Source organism: Trachurus trachurus (genome assembly GCF_905171665.1).
Source record: "Trachurus trachurus genome assembly, chromosome: 19".
In the NCBI taxonomy this organism is placed as follows: domain Eukaryota; kingdom Metazoa; phylum Chordata; class Actinopteri; order Carangiformes; family Carangidae; genus Trachurus; species Trachurus trachurus.
The window spans coordinates 18,760,946-18,780,159 of NC_139913.1; the positions used below are offsets into that span (position 1 = coordinate 18,760,946).

General features: G+C 40.1%; 3 protein-coding genes across 3 annotated transcripts; 2 read left to right on the forward strand and 1 right to left on the reverse strand.

Annotated features, from left to right (window-relative positions):
• Positions 1–1,027: 1,027 nt before the first annotated feature.
• Positions 1,028–8,419, reverse strand: plbd1b (phospholipase B domain containing 1b; the record flags this gene model as incomplete). Its single annotated transcript, XM_083994300.1, has 10 exons — positions 8,247–8,419; positions 7,230–7,313; positions 7,015–7,156; positions 6,778–6,924; positions 5,877–6,021; positions 4,123–4,323; positions 2,514–2,654; positions 2,243–2,428; positions 2,039–2,145; positions 1,028–1,204 (listed from the first exon to the last, which is right to left on the reverse strand). Exons 1-10 carry the CDS (start codon positions 8,402–8,404, stop codon positions 1,028–1,030), a joined length of 1,488 nt encoding a protein of 495 aa, XP_083850426.1. The 5' UTR covers positions 8,405–8,419.
• Positions 8,420–11,054: 2,635 nt separating this feature from the next.
• On the forward strand, positions 11,055–12,779 carry cby1 (chibby 1, beta catenin antagonist). Its single transcript, XM_083994019.1, has 5 exons — positions 11,055–11,103; positions 11,343–11,441; positions 11,857–11,962; positions 12,105–12,217; positions 12,452–12,779. Exons 1-5 carry the CDS (start codon positions 11,098–11,100, stop codon positions 12,530–12,532), a joined length of 405 nt encoding a protein of 134 aa, XP_083850145.1. The 5' UTR covers positions 11,055–11,097; the 3' UTR covers positions 12,533–12,779.
• Positions 12,780–13,471: 692 nt separating this feature from the next.
• Positions 13,472–17,194, forward strand: pdap1a (pdgfa associated protein 1a). The gene is made up of 6 exons (XM_083994362.1): positions 13,472–13,650; positions 14,584–14,666; positions 14,745–14,825; positions 15,954–16,078; positions 16,244–16,395; positions 16,931–17,194. The coding sequence occupies exons 1-6, from the start codon at positions 13,638–13,640 to the stop codon at positions 16,963–16,965; spliced, it is 489 nt and encodes a 162-aa protein (XP_083850488.1). The 5' UTR covers positions 13,472–13,637; the 3' UTR covers positions 16,966–17,194.
• The last annotated feature ends 2,020 nt before the right edge of the window (positions 17,195–19,214 follow it).

Genomic DNA, 19,214 nt, shown 5'->3' on the forward strand with positions numbered 1-19,214 from the left:
GTGAGACAGAGCACATCCGACATGTACATTCAAAATAAAAGCTCCGCATGCAGAGTCGCCAAGTCAGAATCAAAGGTCGTCAGAATATAAAATGTAAGTTTCTAAGAGTTATTATGGAAATGTGTGAATTATCAGGATGATGGTATTAACTTTGACTGGGACTAAAGGCAAAAATCAACTGTGACCTGACACCTGACATAGGCTCACTATCTATCACTATCTCTCACTATCTGAAGAGAAATAGTTTTCTACAAGGTGAAAGTGCAGCTCTATCTTCACAAGGGGGATTGAGACTTTAGACACAGTCAAATGTGTGTGTGTCTTTTTACAGTCTATGTGTAAAAGATTTTTATGAGCGGTTCATAAGTGGATTTGAATATTGTAATTTGAAATAGAAGTTGCACCATTTCCGGTTTAGGTCTCGCTCTCCTTGTTGAACTTGTTCAACACGAAAATCTGGGTCTTGTAGTTTTTGGTACTACAGGAGAAAACACTGCAACTGTTTATGTATTAAGATTTTATTATCGTTAGTATTTACACAAAGTAAGTCAGTTAATTTTGTTCCACGCAGAACAAACCTGAGTAAACATTGCATAGAGCTTGAAAAAAAAAATTACAACACAAACATATTAATAACTTGACATATAAATAAACATTAATGAATTTCCCTGAAGGCTACCATCCAAAACTCTCATGTTAACTCAGTGCTCACGGTCATAATACTACTCTTTATATAGGCTATTTAGAAAGAAAAACTGTAGGCCTACTGGTCACAACAGGAACATCTAATTGTGTGCAGTACAAACAGTACAAACAAGAAATGCATGTAGCCTACTAGAGGTAAATGGTTTACAGAGTTTCCCCTAGACTGACACTGTAGCAGCAGGAGTGAGGGTTAGAGTTATTATTAGCCTACCTATTATATTATCATTGACCATTATCTATCTATCTATCTATCTATCTATCTATCTATCTATCTATCTATCTATCTATCTATCTATCTATCTATCTATTAGGATGCAGGCTCTCAGGGTCGGTGTAGAGTGGGCCTCATGGTGACGAAGGGAAAGTTGTAGGTGTGTGGGAGGCCCCGATGTGTCGTGAGGTTGAAGCGTTGCCATGAGAACGGCGGCAGACCCCCCTGTGTTGTGGGGCCATTTATTGCCTCTGCGACCAGCTGCAGAGCCATCTGGTAATCTGTCACCTGTAGGGAGGGAACAAGGTGGAGTGAGTGACAAGAAGTGTAGACATCCAATAAGGTTCAAGTAACAAATTTATGTTGTTGCACATCCATGAAGACATCTCTGTTGCCATTATTGGAGTTTAGTAATTCAAAACCTGTGCTTCACTTCTAATGTTTCCCAATTTGGGTTCCATGACATTTTTAAGATGTTGATCAAATTAAATTTGACCTTTTTCAAAGCAGAAATAAAAAGGATTCAGTGATTGCCCTCAGTTGTTGCTTCTTCGATGTAGAAAAGACATCCAAGAAGACTCCAGCTTAACTGCCTAACAATGTTATTGTGGATGGAGGATGAAGACTCCGCCATGAGTTTCATTTGGGGTTTTGAGTGAAATATTTTGACAACTCTTGGATGTGTTGCCAGTAAGCATTTTAAGTAGATCAGAAAATACCTTTGTGAAAGTAGCAGAAGACAATGACAAGCAAAACCTGATAATAAAAGGCCATTTTATTCTACCTTAAAGGGATTGTTCAGCATTTTGGCAAATTTACCCATTGCCATAATCCCTATAGTCATCATCCCTATAGTTTCCCCGCAGAACTCAAAGCAACATGCAGCGATAAATAAAGGTAATGAACCAACTCCTACCACTATAGGGATTATAGCAAAATAGGCAAATTTGCCAAAATGTTGAACTATCCCTTTAAATTTGTTTCTTTCTACCATTAAAATAGATGCAAGAAATCCGCGAGATGAAGAGCAGCAGCTACAGAGGATGATAGCACTTCTTCTCCTTAAAATACAGAGCATCTCTCTAACTTGACTCTGAGACTAATTTGCTGATGTCCTCTGACCTTAGTGTCATAGCAACCTCCTGGATGTGGTCTCCTCAGTCTCAGGTCGTTACGGCAACAGATGGTTTTACACGGATGGCCCTTGGAGTAGGGGTCTCTTTTGTAGTCTACAACAGAACCAATCGGTTTGAGTAGCAATTTTTAACTACCACGTCTCTAATGCTCTTTGTGTTCAGGACTTCAGGGGTAAGTTGTTGTACCTACTGTTGTATCTCATGATGTGTTTGAGGGAGTTGACGTTAGACACCTTGGCCTGGTCCCTGCGGAGGATTTTAGCTCGGGGACAAAGGTCGTAGGAGAAGTCTACTCCGTGTCTCTTCCACATCACATTGTACCCAGTGAGGTTGTAGATTTCAGCGTGAAACGGTATGTTGTAAGACGGCCAATAACCTGCAGTCAAGGTGGAGGTTGTGAAGACACATTATTACGGCCAGTCTGTATAAAACTAAAGAAGAAATTGTGTTTTTTTCCTTACCTCTGCGTAAAGCTTGAGTCTGATCAGAGTGTATCACCTTCCCAGGAATTTGCTCCACCACCGTCAAAGCTCCAGTCCTGATGCTGTGGCCCAGAGAGACCCTGCTCAGGTCCACCACCATGTACTGGCTGTTATATGTCCCTGAGACACAAGGAGCAACATGCTGTTTTCTACATGTGCTGACCCAACAAAAAACTACTTTATCAGACTACCTTAGAAACATTGTATGTTTAACCTCATGACAATTTACCCACATGCTGACCATTATCCTATGTGGTCGGTGTTGTTTCAAGGTTTCATGTCGTAACGTTATAAAAATACACTTTCCCTAAAACTCAGATTAGTCTCTGACGGTAAAGAATATGTCATCTTTATAAATAGCTTTCATTTCTTCTGTTCTGTTCTGCATTTGAGAGCAGGGATCATTTTAAAACTCTCCATGGCGGCGTCTTCAATAATGCCCTGACATCTGAGAGCCGATATTAGGCAGCTATTTCAGACTAAAATGACTCAACAAAAAGTGGATGGATTGCCATGAAATTTTGTCAGATGCAAATATACACGGTGTTCAAAGGACAAATCTGAACAACAGTGCTGATTCAACACCACATTTTAGTTTTTGTTTATCCTGTGATATAATAGCCTCTGGTTTAAATGATATTTTGCACAAACATTCATAATTCCCACATCATGTATCAACACTGGGTTTTCAGTGAGATGTCTCAAGTGCACAATTTGCAAACTAAACCATCATGGTGACCTTTACCTGCTAAACCTCAGCAAGATAGCTGAGATTTACTACTGAGATTTACTACTGCGAACACTGAGCTGAAAACACTTCTATGTAAGTACTGTCTGCCTCGGTGCTGTTGGAGCAGCTCAGACTATTTCTCTTGTTGATGCAAAACTTGCTGAAGTTGGCTGCTGGCAAGTGATTTGCGCAGGTAGAACAGCATGCACCGTCCTGCACGTGCCTCAGGCATCTGGAACCAGTGGAAGGAAAACAGTAAAATTTCCGCTTAAGGAGATAACGATGTGCTCAGACCGTAAATCCCACGCTTAACCCTATCGAAGGGAGATGTAAACACAGGTAAAGGTAATGGGGGCACATGTTATGAGAGCTGATACGCTGCAGGAGGACGAGAGTCTGTCAGTCTCAAGAACACTCTGTCCTGTTCTCCTCTGCCCTCCCATGGCAACATGACGTGAAAGATCAAAGCAGCTGCCCAATTAACACACAAGTGTTGTGTAACAAGAAGGATGGTGTGTTTAAGAGTCTGCTAATGGAAATTTGTTCTGTGAATTTTTACAAAGCAGAGTTTAGTCCCATACCAAGGTTATCCTTCATGCTCTCCTTTCTGTAAGTCTCATTTCCTTATCGTTTCTCTGTCTGTCCTATTCAACTCACTTCAAACTAGTAAGATCTGGCATCCTGTACATGCATTATTATGCATACTCCCTAGCAACCAATCCTTCTCCGGTGTAATGACAGGCTGATAACGAAGATGAGTGGTGGCTATCTCAGAAGGGAGATGGAGTTCAAAGACGTTCCTTTTCCTTAAAGGGATTTCCCCCCCCCCCCCCTAATACACTGTAACAGGATTTTTACCTGAGTTGTATTTGGAGAAAATGTGTGCCCACTCCTCTCCGCTGCGTGCCATGCTGTTGGCCAGGCGGACTCTCTGCCAGGCCAGCAGGCTGTGAGGGCTGAGCTGGGAGAACAGAGAGGTGTTGAAGACGCCGATGGAGGTCTGAGTCATCAGCAGGCCACTCCCGAGCAGGTAGAAGTCGTCCAGAGACATCAGGAAGCCTGGAGGAGGAGGAGGAGGAGGAGGAGGAGGTGGTCACAGGGCCAGAGGAAGTGACAAGAGGAAGGTGTTTAAGAGATTTAAAAGGAAATATTTGAAGAAGGCGGGGAAAATAAACAAAGATTTCTTATTCTTGACCACAACCCACAGCTTGCATAACTGCAGTAGCAATAGTTTCACAATTGATTTCCATTTTTGCTTCATACAACTACTTCACTAGATTTCACAGGGAAATATTTACTTTTTATTTCACTACAGCTTTCAGTATTAGTTGCTTTGATGATTAAGATATGGCACATTGCTGTATTAAATGACCGGACCGAGGTAGTTACAAAAGGTAGTTAAAGGTCCAGTGTGTAATATTTGTCAAGGTTTATTGGCAAAATCATACTACCAAAGAATATATTTGTATAAGTGTATAATCGCTATAAAATAAAATCTGTTTGGTTTTCGTAGCCTTATAATTCTTCTTTTATATATACATACATACTGTAGCAAGGGTCTTGCTTAGAGAGTGTCGCCATCTTGCGCCGCCATGTTTGTATGGAATGGAAAATCCAGCCAACCAGAGAGCACGTTTCAAGAGTTTCATGTTCATAAATAACAATAGAATGATTTAATAGATAAATAATAGAATTGGAAAGCTAGATGTCACTGTTTTCCCCTCATTTTACACACTGGACCTTTAAAATACATACATATGTATCTGTCATTACTCAGCTACTTTTCCAAAGTAAAAATTTCAATGCACAACTTTTGCTTTTACTTCAATTTCAATCACTGCTATCAGGGGATGTGGTTTCTATAAAGACTGCTACTACTGTGTCACAACTGTTATAACAACCACAGAAGCTGCTCCCGGTTCAATTAAAAAAATAAAATAAAATTCTACTGCAGTAAAACGTCCTCTACTTTTATGTAAAGTTTCCTGTTGGCCCAGATCTGCTGTGTATGTTCAATGTTTGTCACTGTGAGGGAGAAAGCAGCTTAGGAAGGCTGCAGGGGTCACACACCACCTCCACTGGCAGCAGTGTAATTCATCTCTTCTATTTAATATAGTGAAGTTATATCCTTGGCCTCTCGGCCTCTAAAAATAGAGCTTTAAAACCACTTGTGTTCTGATAGCAATGGAGCCCGTAAGAGGATTTTTATGGGCTGGACCACTTGGCAAGTCTTTGCCTGCAAAATTACTCAGCATCCTCTGTTTGGGTCTACACACACACACACACCGTGGTAGATGTTTCCTTGTCACTGACTAAGCTGTGTGCTTAGCAGAAGAATTATGTGCAACAGAAAATGTTCATTGAGGATTTGGGTTAAGTCCTCGATGTGAGTGTTTGCGATTTCTAAGATGAAAATGAAACTGTGTGGATTAAGGACAAGCAGTCACACACCTCACTGTGCTGCAGGTTGACAAACTTGCACTGTTCAAAATGTAGGTCATGTCCTCAGAGCACACGGTTTCATAAAGCCCCACATCTCGTCTAACTTCTTTTAGGGAGAAAGTTCCCATAGGCATGAATGTATGTTTGTGTGTGTGTGTGTGTGTGTGTACCAGGGTAGCTGCTGAACGACATCTTTCCGGTGGCGGTGTGTGTGTCAGACACCCTGATGTCCCAGTGTTTGTAGATGCGCATGGTGGCTGCATAAGTGTACCAGCTGGAGTGGCCAAACAGCAGGTTCTCAAAGCCCGGCAGCACCTGTAGACACACAGAGAGGCAGAGAGTGTTAAACAAGAACTGCCCTGGAATTGTAATAATAAATGTCTTAAACATTAATGTCACTTTTCATCTTCATCAAGGTTTTAATTTATCCAACTACTTTGGTTTATGGCCAAAATACCTGAAGAACAAAACACATTCCCATCAACTGTAACCAGTAACCTTGTATTTAGTGCTAATATTGCATGAACACATCAAACTAAGATGGTGAACATCTAACATCTCAGATGTGTTGCTAATTATCCAGATATTTTCTGTCATCAAGCAAAAAAGTTGGATTAAATGATATGTTATTGAGTATATAGCCTATCATTGAAAGTGTTGATTTCGCTTCAACAGGAGCAGTTGAAACCTACTTTTAGTCTTCTCTGTCTTTTCTGGTCAATGCAAACTGGTAAAAAGGGGACTTCAGTGAATTCATTAGCATAGACAACAGCATCATTACGAATCCTGTAATTAAAGAGGATGACAATGGAAAATAAAATGTCATTCGTTATAACCTATTGATGCAGAGTTGGTGATTGCACTCTCGCCTCCATTTGCACATTGTTTTTGTTCTCTGAATGGATGTAGGTGGAATGGAAAATTCTCCCCCTCCTAATGGCCTCATAGACTCGTTGACACACTTTACAAGAGGAAACCCCACACACAAGGCATACAATAAAAGCAATTAGGCCTACGCTAAGGTTTCACAAGTGCTCCCTCACAGCTTGAGCCAAATGAGCCTGGCCTAACCTTTATGAGAGCGGTGCAGTGGCCCATTCCTGGCATCCTGAAAGCGCCGGCCCCTGTGGAGGAGTTGGAGCGAGGTGTCAGGGCTGGGACCAGGTCCAGGAGGTCACCGACGCCATTCAGAAACTGGACCGCAAACGCTGATAGAGGCTGGGCATGGAGGGGAGAGGGAGGGAGGGAGAGAATGAAATGATACTGTGACAACTCTTTCACCAAATTATCTAACGCACATTCACACACCTCCCTGTGTTTGCTTTTCGCCCACTGTGCAGCTCCAGCACGGAGTCCGTCCAGCTGGGCCAGGATCAGCCCCAGATGCTTCCACAGGGGGTCACTGTTTCTCCTCAGTCTCACTTGCTCCCTGGCCCACTGGTCCTGTTTGCTGTGAGAAAGGTGAGAGGTTGGTCACTTCTCAAATCTGCCACCTGATGTACGAACAGAAAATTAGATTGTACCTCAAAAACTTTTTGAGTGGATTCAAAACCTTCTCATCCTTGATCAGCTGAGGGTACATGTTGAAGTAATGATTAAACATCTGTCTGCAATGGAGAATAAAAAAGAACAATGAGACAACAATAAACACTTAACAACAACAATTCTGATAATGATATGTATTAAGGTTTTATTTCTTATTTTAAAGGGATAGTTCAACATTTTGGAAAATTTGCCTATTGATAATGCCTATAGTCATAGGAGTTGGTTCATTACCTTTAATTATCGGTGCATGTTGTTTAATGTTTATTTCATACCGTGGCAAATGTGCAGGTCACAACTTCTCCACGAGAGCGTTTTGGAGTTGTTGGATTGATTCTGAGCAGCTCACAAAATTAAAGGTAATGAACCAACCTATATGACTATAGGGATTATGGCAATAGGCGAATTTGCTTATTATTTGGGGCCATTTTAAGTCTTTATTGAGGTGCCGTAGAAAGACAGCAAACAGAGAGGAGGAGTGGAGGATTGACAGTCAGTGTGCCAATATGGTACTTGCTCTAACCATTGAATCATCGGAGAACCCCCAGAATAGAATATTTAACACACGTTAGTATTTGTATACTAATGTCTTAAATAGAGTGTATATGAGTCATTATTTCACTGAATACATCTTTACTTGTCGTTTCTAAAAACAAAACATGAATGTTACAAATAACCAGCGGTGGAACATTGTTGTTGATGATTAAACCAGTGGTTTTCCACCTTGTTGGCTTCTGAAATCTTGACAGGCAATGCAGGGTCACATTTCAGAAACCTTTGAGTTGTGCTTTGAGCTCCGATCAGCACTGAGTATTATCCCTCTTAACTTCTCACATTGTTTAATTTCAAGAAATCGTACCAAAACTCAAAAATTACAGATTATATTAAAATGTATCACCTGTGAAAAGGCCTTTTAAAAATCTGCGAGCCATGCAACACAAGAGTTATTCAGCAATAATCAACTCTGTAACTCAGCCTCTGAGTTGGCCTATACTCACCCAGCAGTGAGGTAACCTTCCAAGTACCCAGCCAGGAAGAAGGTGGTCTCGTCTTCCTGAGCGATCCCCCCATAACCTGCGCAGATTTCCAAGACACCCCATCCAGAGAGGAGCAGAGAGTCGTTGAAGTATCCGTAGGCTCCCCCATCTGTCTCCATCACCTCCTCCTTCAGGATCACACTTTTCTGGGCAGCATCCCAGTACACAGTGGCCTCTTGGAGCTCTACCATTGCATGAAGATGCACAGGGTTAAGAGGTTGAGGTTGAATAACACTTATTACGTAAGATAATGTCATGACACCAATAGAAAGTACTATGAGGAGGACAGCTTTTTCTTCTTGACTGGTTTCTTTCACCACAGAATTTACGACTATCCCCTATAGACTTGCAGGAGAATTATAGGGTGACATCAGGTAAATTGGGCCATCAGGTAAAATGAGCCAGTTAAGGTTTGAGCCTCCTAGCTTTTTAAGTTTTAACAGGCAATGGCTGTAAATGATTTCAAATTGTTGCTACAACTGTACTTGACAAAAAACAATTGATTTGAGTGGTCTCTGGTTGCTGTTTTGGGTGGGACAATGCTTTATATCCAGCCTGCTGAGGAGAAGTGTGCGAAAAGTGGCCTGGCAAACAAATTTCACTTGAAACTGATAAGGTTGATAACTCCGTAAAAAAACAGATCTACAATAAAACATGTGATTTATAATACACATTGTGATTCCCCCCATTGGATAGAATGCAAAATTCTTGCTAAGCTGACTTATTTTTAATTTAAATGCATTTTTTGTGGGTGGCTCAATTTACCTTAATGCATCATGGTAAATTGAGCCATGCATTTCAGCTAAAATGGGCCACATACAAAACACAGTCTTACACTGAAGTTACACAGAAATTGAGGGTGCAAAACATGTTCAAAGTTAGATATATATCCAAGGTTGGTCAGTGCCACTCATGGTGCCATTAGCACTGTGGGGGAAAAAATGGCATCTATAATGCCACACACACACATTCACACACAGTAAAAGAGCCTATAACATAGTCAGTTAACAAAGAGCATAGCAACAACATAATCATGTAATTTTAAAATGCATTTTAAGATTAAAAAATGTCTTCAACCTCTTATGTATTCACTGTTAATGTTAAGTTTAGTGTTGTAGTTTAGTAGTAGTGTCAATTAATTATTAAAATTTAAATGATTTCTGCTAAAATTACTGTGTTGTTCTCTCTTGGCCCAATTTAACTGAACGGCTGGCCCATTTTACCTGAACCTTCATCGTACCTCGAGAGGGAATATCCCGATACTTTAACTCTCATAATTCCAAAATAATTATACTTTTTAATTTTTTTTTCACACAGAAACATTTAAGAGACCTATGTCGATTTTTAAAAATATCAATGGATTTCATGCATAGCGTTTTTGATGGTCTTATTAATCGTTTACCAAAAAGTGGCCCATTTTACCTGACTTCACCCTATTTAAAACTGAAGAATGATTATTGGATGGATATCTTTACACAGGTAAACAAGAACAAGATTTGCTTGCAATAAATAAAACAACACAAAACCATTTAGAAAGATTAGTAATTTATATACTATTTTTTTTTTATTCAGTAAAATTAATACTTTTATCTGCACCCCTCTAGACATTCTGTGGATGTATTTTTTTTTAATTTTAATTAATCCTTTTGATGAAAAAGTTGTAGCTATAACCTTTAAAAATGTATGGATATAACTTGGAGGTAGGCAGGCAAATTGTTATCATTCAGATGATGGAAACAAAATGTAGCATTATTTAAAACCAACGTAGGCTATGACTAGTTGTCATCAAATGAATCTGTCTGGCATACTACGTAATTTCCCTCCAAATAAAGAGAATTTATTTTTCAGCAGTAGGTTTAACTGATTCAAAATGAGTTCCGTCATGCATAGAGACACCGCGTCAATGTTACTACTCACGGTAAGTTTGCACTGATGCAGCCAAGGTACTCAGCAATACCCACAGTTTGAGGCTCTGCTGCTTCATGTCAGCTGATGTGAAGTGTGAGCCTTTCAGGAGTAGCAATAAATGCATGTTGTTAAATGGGTTGCTTCTGTTCAGAGCGGGGGTGTTGAATGGCGATTACTCAGGCGCCGATGAGCTGCGGTATCTGCCGTGCGTTCACTATTGGTATTTCGTAAGGCGGTCTTCTCATTGAAGTAATGATTTTTTTGGCAATTTGTCACAGTTTGTGTTTTCCACTTTGCAAAAGCTACCACCCCAGATGGGACTCGAACCCACAATCCCTGGCTTAGGAGGCCAGTGCCTTATCCATTAGGCCACTGGGGCGCTGTGCGAAGTGGGTGGAGCCATGTTTCTTTATCTTTGATTTAAAACGTACCTCGTGGTCGGTTTTTTGTTTTCTTTTCATCATTTTATCATGAATTTAGCCAGGAAATGTTTTTTCGATTATTTTTTATTCATTTATTCATCTAAATAAACAATTTAAGCGTGATATATCATTGAAAAACTGGAGGAAGCGTCACCATGGTGATCCATGTACGTTTAATGGACGGTACCATTTTCTCTCCCATTATAGGTGTTCTCATGTTAGACTGATGAGGACTGAGTCTTAGAACATGCAAATTACGCCATAAATTGAGTGATCAAACTCTGAGTTAGTTTTCATATTTCATATTAGTAATGTTTGTGTAGAAATATATAAAACGTCTTTCAGGTAAATCAATGCCATATTTTGAGAGCTGCCTATTACAGTCATGAAGTAACTAAACTGTCGCACATGCGCAGTCACAATCATGTTTGGAGAGAAAAGAAATTCTGTCACCGCGTTAAGAGTTTAATTAAATAGTCTGTATGGAGGTAAATATATTGGCTATATATTTTCAGTGACCCCAACAACTACTAACCCATCTGTGACACAGTCTACAGGTTCAAATAAATGTCAGGTATGAGTAACGCTCACAGCTAAGCGTGTGTTAGCCACCTAGCATTAGCCAGGTAGTGAGTGTACCGTTAGTAACGATAAACAGTAAACACACCCTGTGGCTACGAGACACTGGTCTCTCAAACATACTAATACTGAACCATCTTTCATGCAGGACCTTAGAAAGTCCCTGAAGATGCCGCTTTTTGGAAACACATTCAGTCCGAAGAAGACTCCTCCTCGTAAATCTGCATCCCTGTCCAGCCTCCACACGGTGAGTTTAATGGGCTTTATCGGGATCGATCAATTGAATGTACTAAATCAGAATCACGTTTATTTGCCAAGTATGTGCAGACAGACAAGGAATTTATCTCTGTTTTTCCGTCTATCACTTGTACCAACATATACGTATATAAAAAAGACAGCCTACAGAACGAGGACAACAACAATACAACTGAAACACATAAATACAGATATACATTTAAGTATTGATGAGTAAGTGTGGAACTAAACTCACCACTGAGAAAATATACAACCAAAATCAAATGAAATGAATTACAAAACATGTTTTGCAAGAGCTGAAATATAGGTTGTGCAAAGGGATTTCAGCTTTACATTGTGTCGGCTTTTGTTTATTGGGTGTGCATGCAGACTGATCCCTTGTTTTTTTCCTTCCCCATCTCTTCTAGTTGGATCGCTCAACAAGAGAAATTGAGCTGGGCCTTGAATATGGCCCTCCTGCCATTAACATTGGAGGTCAGAGCTGGAAATTTGAAGAGGGGCAGTGGTTAACAGGTAATAACTCTGATGACACTGACTACAGATTTATCTAGTGGCAGCTGTTGCCATATACCGGTATATGTGCTTTATCACTGTCTGTCTCTGAATGACTAATGACTATAGTATTTGATCATTTTTATTCTGTTTGTTTGAACAGAATCTGCTGGGAATGTATCCAGTAGGGAACTGCAGCAGCTCAAGAAAAAGAATATGCAACTAGAAGAAGAAAACAACCTGCTGAAAGTAAAGATTGATAAGCTTTTGGACATGGTGAGAGCCAGGCATCTTTAATTATGCATTTACATTACACTGATGGCGTGAGCTACAATGGACCTGCGTTTGTTCATTGTGTGAGAAGGCCAGTACATAGTACCGCAGTTTGGTTTAGCTTATAACAGTGCTGAATGTTGTTCATGGCTGACTTTTATATAAAAAATGCAAACTTATTATATTCTAATTAAATGCATGATTAACTCCAATGATTATGTAATTCTTCCCTTCCAGTTGACAGAGACAACAATAGAGTTCCACCTGATGGAGAAAGAAATGGAAGATATAAAGACTCAACATGGAAGGAAGAAATGACAGATTGGATGAAATATCTACATCAACTACATACGCCTGCAGCGACTAGATCCCCTCTTGGATCCACATAAATGTTTTTTTCTATAAGGACTTACTTTGCTCTGTATTATATTTTCATTTTTCTCATAATGAGGACACTCACATTGAGGGTTTCAGCACAGCTTGTGTTCACTGAAAGCTGGTACTGTTGAATCAAATACTTTTATTTATTTGTTCTGTCCTGACTCCTGCATTTGTCTATTTACATCTCTTTATGAAATGAGTTTAACGAAACACAGAATATTTTCTATGACTTTTACACTTGTAGTCTGCTGTTTATTTTTAAGATTTTTTTTGTAAGATTAAAAATAAAATCCATCACAGGAAAACAGCCTTTTTTGTTATTATATCATTCAGTTTTTGCTTAAACAGAATAGTATTTAGCGCACTCCTTCAACTTTTAATTCTACTCTATACAACGTAAAGCCGTATTCTTGCTTTTTAGATTATAACAGTAATTTGAAATTTTACTTTTGACTTTGGGAAGATTTTTTTTATAATTTTGCATGAAATCATGATTGTGCCATGGATTGTGTACTATGCGCTCTTAGTGCTGAATTATGTTTTAGCAATACTTGTGTTTTTTAATGCTAATATTACGCTGTTATTCCGTAATTAATATTTATATACTGCTTTATTTCTATGAACTTGTGAAATATAATTTGGAGTCGCTGTATTTTGGGGAGAGGATACTAATGCCTGTCCCTAAATCAAATGAGGGTTATTCCCGGGCTAAAATGATTGTCATGATGGAATGAAATCAATTAAGTTTACAGTTTACCTGTCAATAATAAGCGGTCGTTTCATCATGAGTTAGCTACTTGGTGGAGCAACATGTCAGTCAAATGCTCCCGCGTAGTGATTGGTTAGTTGGTTCTGGCTGCGCATGCGCAAACGGCCCCGAGTGACTGCAGCGTTCCGACGTCTGTGCTACCGGCAGCGGGAGGCACCTAGTAGTTTCTAGCCGTTTCTTGTTGCTTTTTAAACCGTCGGTTTTACCGTTCAACTGTCAAGTTGTTCAGCCATACAGTAGTGGACCTCATCCGTATAAACATCGTTTTTAACAATGCCTCGGGGCGGTAAGTACTGCTATCATGTTTAATGCCATATGCTCATTTTTAGCAAGCTAATTCTAGCTAGCAGACGGTTAGCTAAGGTGCTATGAATCCCCGTTCATCTCTCACATGCTTAGCTTTTTAGCCTCTAGCATAGCTAACCGGTTAGCAGAGTGTATTTTACGGGAATGGGCGATTCCGGGAAGCCACAGCAAACGTAACAGGCGGTAATTATTGTCCCCACATGAGCACGGTCACCATCTTGTTTGTATTTACAACACAGACTATGATTTAAATGGTCAGATCTATGGTAAGTTGTGTCTAAGCGCCAGTGCCATGTGCACAGCAGAGCGCCTTGACTTACTTTAACATATAATACTCCTTATACAAGTTCCTGCGTGTTCGCCATTAGCACTATTATTACATGTTTTTGCGAACACTTTGGGATTATATCCACCAGCTATCGACCTGGCTGTGTTTTTGTCGATATGTTCTTAGACATAACATTTGCCGGTGCGGGGAGCTGGCCCTCGGGTAACGTCATGTGTGACTCATATCCTACCACACACAAGCTGCGCATTTTCACACTAGTATCGTGAGATCTTGTGTGTATAGCTGTGGGTACTTAAAGTCCACTATGATCTGATCAGAGGGTGGAATAAATAACATTAACACCTTCCCATATCATTTAGTGATACATGCATCACCACACACTGAGGGATCAGAAGCCAATGTTTAGTTATGGTCTGTCAGAGAACAGACTAAAACTAAATTAAGATAACATTTATTCAAGGGTAATCTATTGACTCATATTATATAGCACAGATGTTGTTGTTTTTGTCTCCACCTTCAGTTTCCTGAGTCATTCCCAAGTTTCTAGAAAATAATTAAATGGACTCTGTTGTGTGTTTACATTTTAATGGTGTCAATTTACCTGTGACAACTACTGTGTTGCAGGGAAAAAGGGCCACAAGGGCCGAGGAAAGCAGTTCAGCAACCCTGAGGAGATTGACCGACAGATGAGAGTGCAGAGAGAGTTGGTGAGTGAAGAGCTTTCGTGATGGACGTGGAGTTGCTGTCAAGTGAGATCATGTGTGACTTTATGTTTATGTTAACAGGAAGCAAATGCCGGTGCAGAAAAAGAGGGTGACGGTACTTCAAATTCTGAAGATGAGAGCAGCAGTGATGAGGAGAATGAGGTGAGTATTGTTCCCGAGTCAGTAAAATGACATGGTTTGGTAAATTAATTGTAGGTGCCAATTCGTTCTATGTAATAACCCAAGAAGCTGTGAAATAAAAGATTTCTTAGTGTAGCGTCGAACTAAATCTGAAGTGCTCTGGTGCCGTATAAACTCCTCTTTGTACCTTGTGTCCCTCCAGCATCTTGTTTTATTCTGTTACCTGTAATGAGAAATTGAGATTCTTCTGAAAAGAAGAAAGCTCTTTAGCCTACATGTTTGAGCAGAAATGTTGTAGAAAGCCCCAGTCAAGCAGCGGCTGGAGCACAGGGAGAAAAATCTGTCATGTCCTAAAGCTCAAAAATTTCAAAACAGTCAACAAAGGTTTTGTATTGTGTGGGTTTTGTACAGATGTGTAAAGATTCATTCTGGCTCTGCTCTGAACGTTACTGTTGAGAGACTGACATCTGTGGACCTTCTGTCACGTTGTTCTCTCTGTGATCTGTTGAATCTTTCTGAGTCTGAGAAAATGTTCTTACTCTTTGCCACAAAAAAAGATGGATGCCAGACATAATGTACACTGTTGAAGGTTGGCCTTGCTCACATGGATTTAGCTCAAACTCCATTGTACTTGTTGCTGTTATTAGTCCCAAGTCAGCAGAGTCTGAAATGATTTTGGAGGACAATCCACCTCCCAAATGTTTCAGTCCAGTGACGCCTGTTTTGCACTGGTGAAAAAAACCCACGATTCACTACCACCACCACTACTACTACTCCTACTCTGCAGTAGATGCAGGTTTTGGCTCTGGCTCCGATCAGCAGTGACGTAAACACAGCACCCTTGTAAATGCAGATTTTTGCCCCTTTTCAATGCCGTGGCGTCTTTCACAGAACACACACAGTAAACAGAGCTGTCTGACGTCCAGTATGCTGCTGTCAAACAGAAGCACATTGGCTATACTGGGATGGGGATGCAGGTGTAAGCTGCGGCCGTGAACGTTTTAAAACACAGTCATCGACAAAATATCTCTCACCAACTCGGGGTTGAGATGTGACTGATCTGTATTACCAGTGGCCAGCTCACACAAATGGGATATTTATTTCAAAGTGCTACAAGTTGCTTTCACTGATGTTATTTTTTGTACACAGTCCAGGAAGAAGTGTGGTGTGGAGGGGCTCATAGAGATTGAGAATCCAAACCGTGTGTCTCAGAAGAGCAAGAAGGTGACTGAGGTGGATGTGGCTGCTCCCAGAGAACTGAGTCGCAGAGAGAGGTAAGCGTTTCCTAATCATTCAGAAAGGCCATTTGTATCATTTTATTTTGTTAAACTTCTCAAGGGTCCTCTGACTTTGTTTGTGGTGTCTGGTTTTTATTTTGTGAAATACAAAAGTATCGCTTTATCTTATGTGAATTCTCTTCTGTTCGTCTCTTCTGTCAGGGAGGAGATAGAGAAGCAGAAATCAAAGGAACGTTACATGAAACTCCATCTGGAAGGGAAGACTGAGCAGGCCAGAGCTGACCTCGCCAGGCTGGCCATCATCAAGAAACAAAGAGAGGAAGCTGCCAAGAAGAGGGATGAACTCAGGAAAGGTGAGAAAACGCAGCAGTGAGCAGCAACCTATTTTATAGATTAAACAGTGTATACTAGAGGTAGGAATTTGGATTGTTGTCGCATCACATTTGTTGTGTTGTGTAGGAACTGAATAGACAGTTCCAACCAGCCGCAGAGTGACTCAGTTAACAGCTATTTGTATGTTTTTCTATTGCTACATTGCTAACACCAGCATCACATTTGATTACATACCAGATTAGACAGATGTCGCAAGTTCACCATCAAACGTCATTCTGTTTCTCTTCCAGTGAAATAGCATGCTAACCAGTTAGCTTTGGCCCGAGGCTAATAGTTAAGCAAACATCTGCATCACAGTTATCGCAATGCTTTAAGGCTACTTATTGTGACGTGATGCTTCAGTACACTCACTGTAGCTTGAGGATTTGGGGGTAATGGTTTGTTGTTTGTGCCAAACCTCTACTGTCTACGCTCTGCTCTGACATGTGAGGTAAGAAAACACCGTGCATTAAACGTAAAGCCATTGTTTGTGTTTCTTTGCGTTTCTTTTATCAGATAAAGATGCAGACGAAGCCAAAGCAAAGCGCTAGTCCTTCATCTGAAAGCTTCATCATGCACTTCAATCTCAGAGGGATGGCGAGAGAAGGAGATCTGGATGAGAAGAACGGGGAGGGGACCAATGCAAGTGGTGTCAGATCAGTGGAGCTCCTGAACTCCTGTCCCTCATTTCAAATCAGAGGGGCGTGGGTCTTCCATGACAGTGTGATCAGGACAGGGAAAATGGGTGGAGCACAGCGAAATGAAGAGGAATGCAACATTTGGGATGCCTCCTAGTTTTCTTTAAAAACGCCCTCAAGTTTCAAGAGGAAGCTATTGCAGGTTTTCCAAGTGCTCCACTGCCTCTTTATTCCTCCCCACCCACCAGGGTTTTAATTCTAAAGCTGCTGAAGTTATTTCCATTCCTTTTGATTCATACATTTTTACAACATTACCAAGTTTACTTCATGACTGGACAGGTATTAACAGCGAGCGTGCATGAGGATTTTTCTTTGGTGCTTTACTTTTCCCTCCATCTCACCTGTGTTTGTAAAAAGGCAAATCAGTGAGAGGTGGAGAAAGGAACACTATTCAGAGGATAAACTATGTATAGGAAATATACTGTGTAGTGAGGTATTTTGTTTTGGATCAAAAATGGCATGCTGCATCTCAGCTGAGTGGATATGTTTTCATGATGAAATAGTCACACTTTTATCGGAACATGACCCAAATTATTCGACCTTTCCCATCAGCTTTATCTTTGTCCCACTGTTGGTTTCTGCCTTGTTTTCAGCCTCTTTTTCCATTTAGTAATTCGGAGTTGGATTAGCCGCCATAACAACCACAACCACAATGTGTTTAGAAAGTAGTTTATATTTAGTTTCTATTGCCGTCTCCTGGATCATTTCCAAATCTGAAGTGTTTCACAATGTGTTTCGTAATTCTTTGCTCAAAGCACCAGGGATTTTTACTTGAATTGCCTATAATCAGCAGTTTTTAAGTTGTTAAACATCAGTGCTGGAAAGCATTGTCTCAAACTGCCTCAGTGACTGTGGCCTTGCCCTGTTTCTGATGGGATCCTCTGTGGTTCTTTAGGAAGGATTGCATCTTCTGTTGCCTTTTTCAGAGTTTACACAAGACCAGTTCAGGGTCTTCCTCCTGTAATTTAAGCACTGCAAAGAGCCTGCTCTGAGTTAGTTTGTTAGGTCTTTACACCACTCTCCAAAAACCATCACAGACAGCTCAACGCCTCTCTGACAGTGAAATTTCATGCACTTCACAACGACAGGATTTACTGCAGGGCATTTGTCTTGTTTCGACTGCACACATGTACGTAGTCAACTGGTCATTCAGTATGTGGTTTGGAAATATCTTGGATCAGATTAACCGTATTCCCTATAATATAATATAATATGGAAGTATCTTTAAACAACAGTTGAAACCACAAAGTGAGAAATGTAGCCGCAGCATAAAAACAAATTTCACAAGTTTTCCATCATGTATTTGAACTCATTTTTAAAAATAAATTCATTGATAGATAAATGACTATATTGTGTTTGTTTTTTTGCATTTTCCAGTCTTGTGTAAAGTACTTGAAAGCAAAGCTTGCATAAAGAAATTAAAGTTAGGCATTAAAGTCACTTTTTAGAATATTACATAAATTAAAAGTCTAAAAGTATCTGATATTTACTGTACTTGGTGATCAAAATTAAATTTCCAATATGTCCATTATGAACTTTATTGTGGCTTCCTTGTAGTAAGACTACAACATAATATACAAAGTTTCTACACCTTTAACATCAAATAACATTTTCAGGACTTTTGGACACAATTCCCTCAAATTCAGCTGTTTACATGCCTCAAGTCACATATTAGGCAGTTCACCTGGTAGGAAGTATCTGAATGGAAATAGTTCTTGCAAATATATGGCCACTGGATGAGTAATGAGTAACAAAGATGCATAGAAAAAAATACACATTTTATTCAGGAAATGTAGAGCAGAAAAAGTTAAAGTCACAGATGTAAATAGTGATTGATGTACAGATAAGTACAGTTGCAATGTATTCATACTTCGTTACCATGACATCACTGGCCACAGGTCCTCTCTTCTGATTGGGTCTCCAACCTGGTGTTGCTACAGGTCCAGAGAGAAGTCCAACGCCCATGTTGTCTAAATAACAAATACACTTGCACCCACCTGGGCTCTCTTGAGCCTTTTGGTCCTAAAGTTTCCTCAGTATCCATTGTTCTCCTTGGGTTGAAATACACTGCTCTCCCTCTGCTTATGTCACTCAAGGTGGGC

What these genes read in the sequence shown, in the direction of transcription:
- cby1 (XM_083994019.1), top strand. An exon ending in CCCTGTCCAGCCTCCACACG is followed by an intron (nt 11,442 to 11,856) that starts GTGAGTTTAATG and finishes CATCTCTTCTAG; the next exon opens with TTGGATCGCTCAACAAGAGA. An exon ending in TTGATAAGCTTTTGGACATG is followed by an intron (nt 12,218 to 12,451) that starts GTGAGAGCCAGG and finishes CTTCCCTTCCAG; the next exon opens with TTGACAGAGACAACAATAGA.
- pdap1a (XM_083994362.1), top strand. An exon ending in TGAGAGTGCAGAGAGAGTTG is followed by an intron (nt 14,667 to 14,744) that starts GTGAGTGAAGAG and finishes TTATGTTAACAG; the next exon opens with GAAGCAAATGCCGGTGCAGA. An exon ending in GAACTGAGTCGCAGAGAGAG is followed by an intron (nt 16,079 to 16,243) that starts GTAAGCGTTTCC and finishes CTCTTCTGTCAG; the next exon opens with GGAGGAGATAGAGAAGCAGA.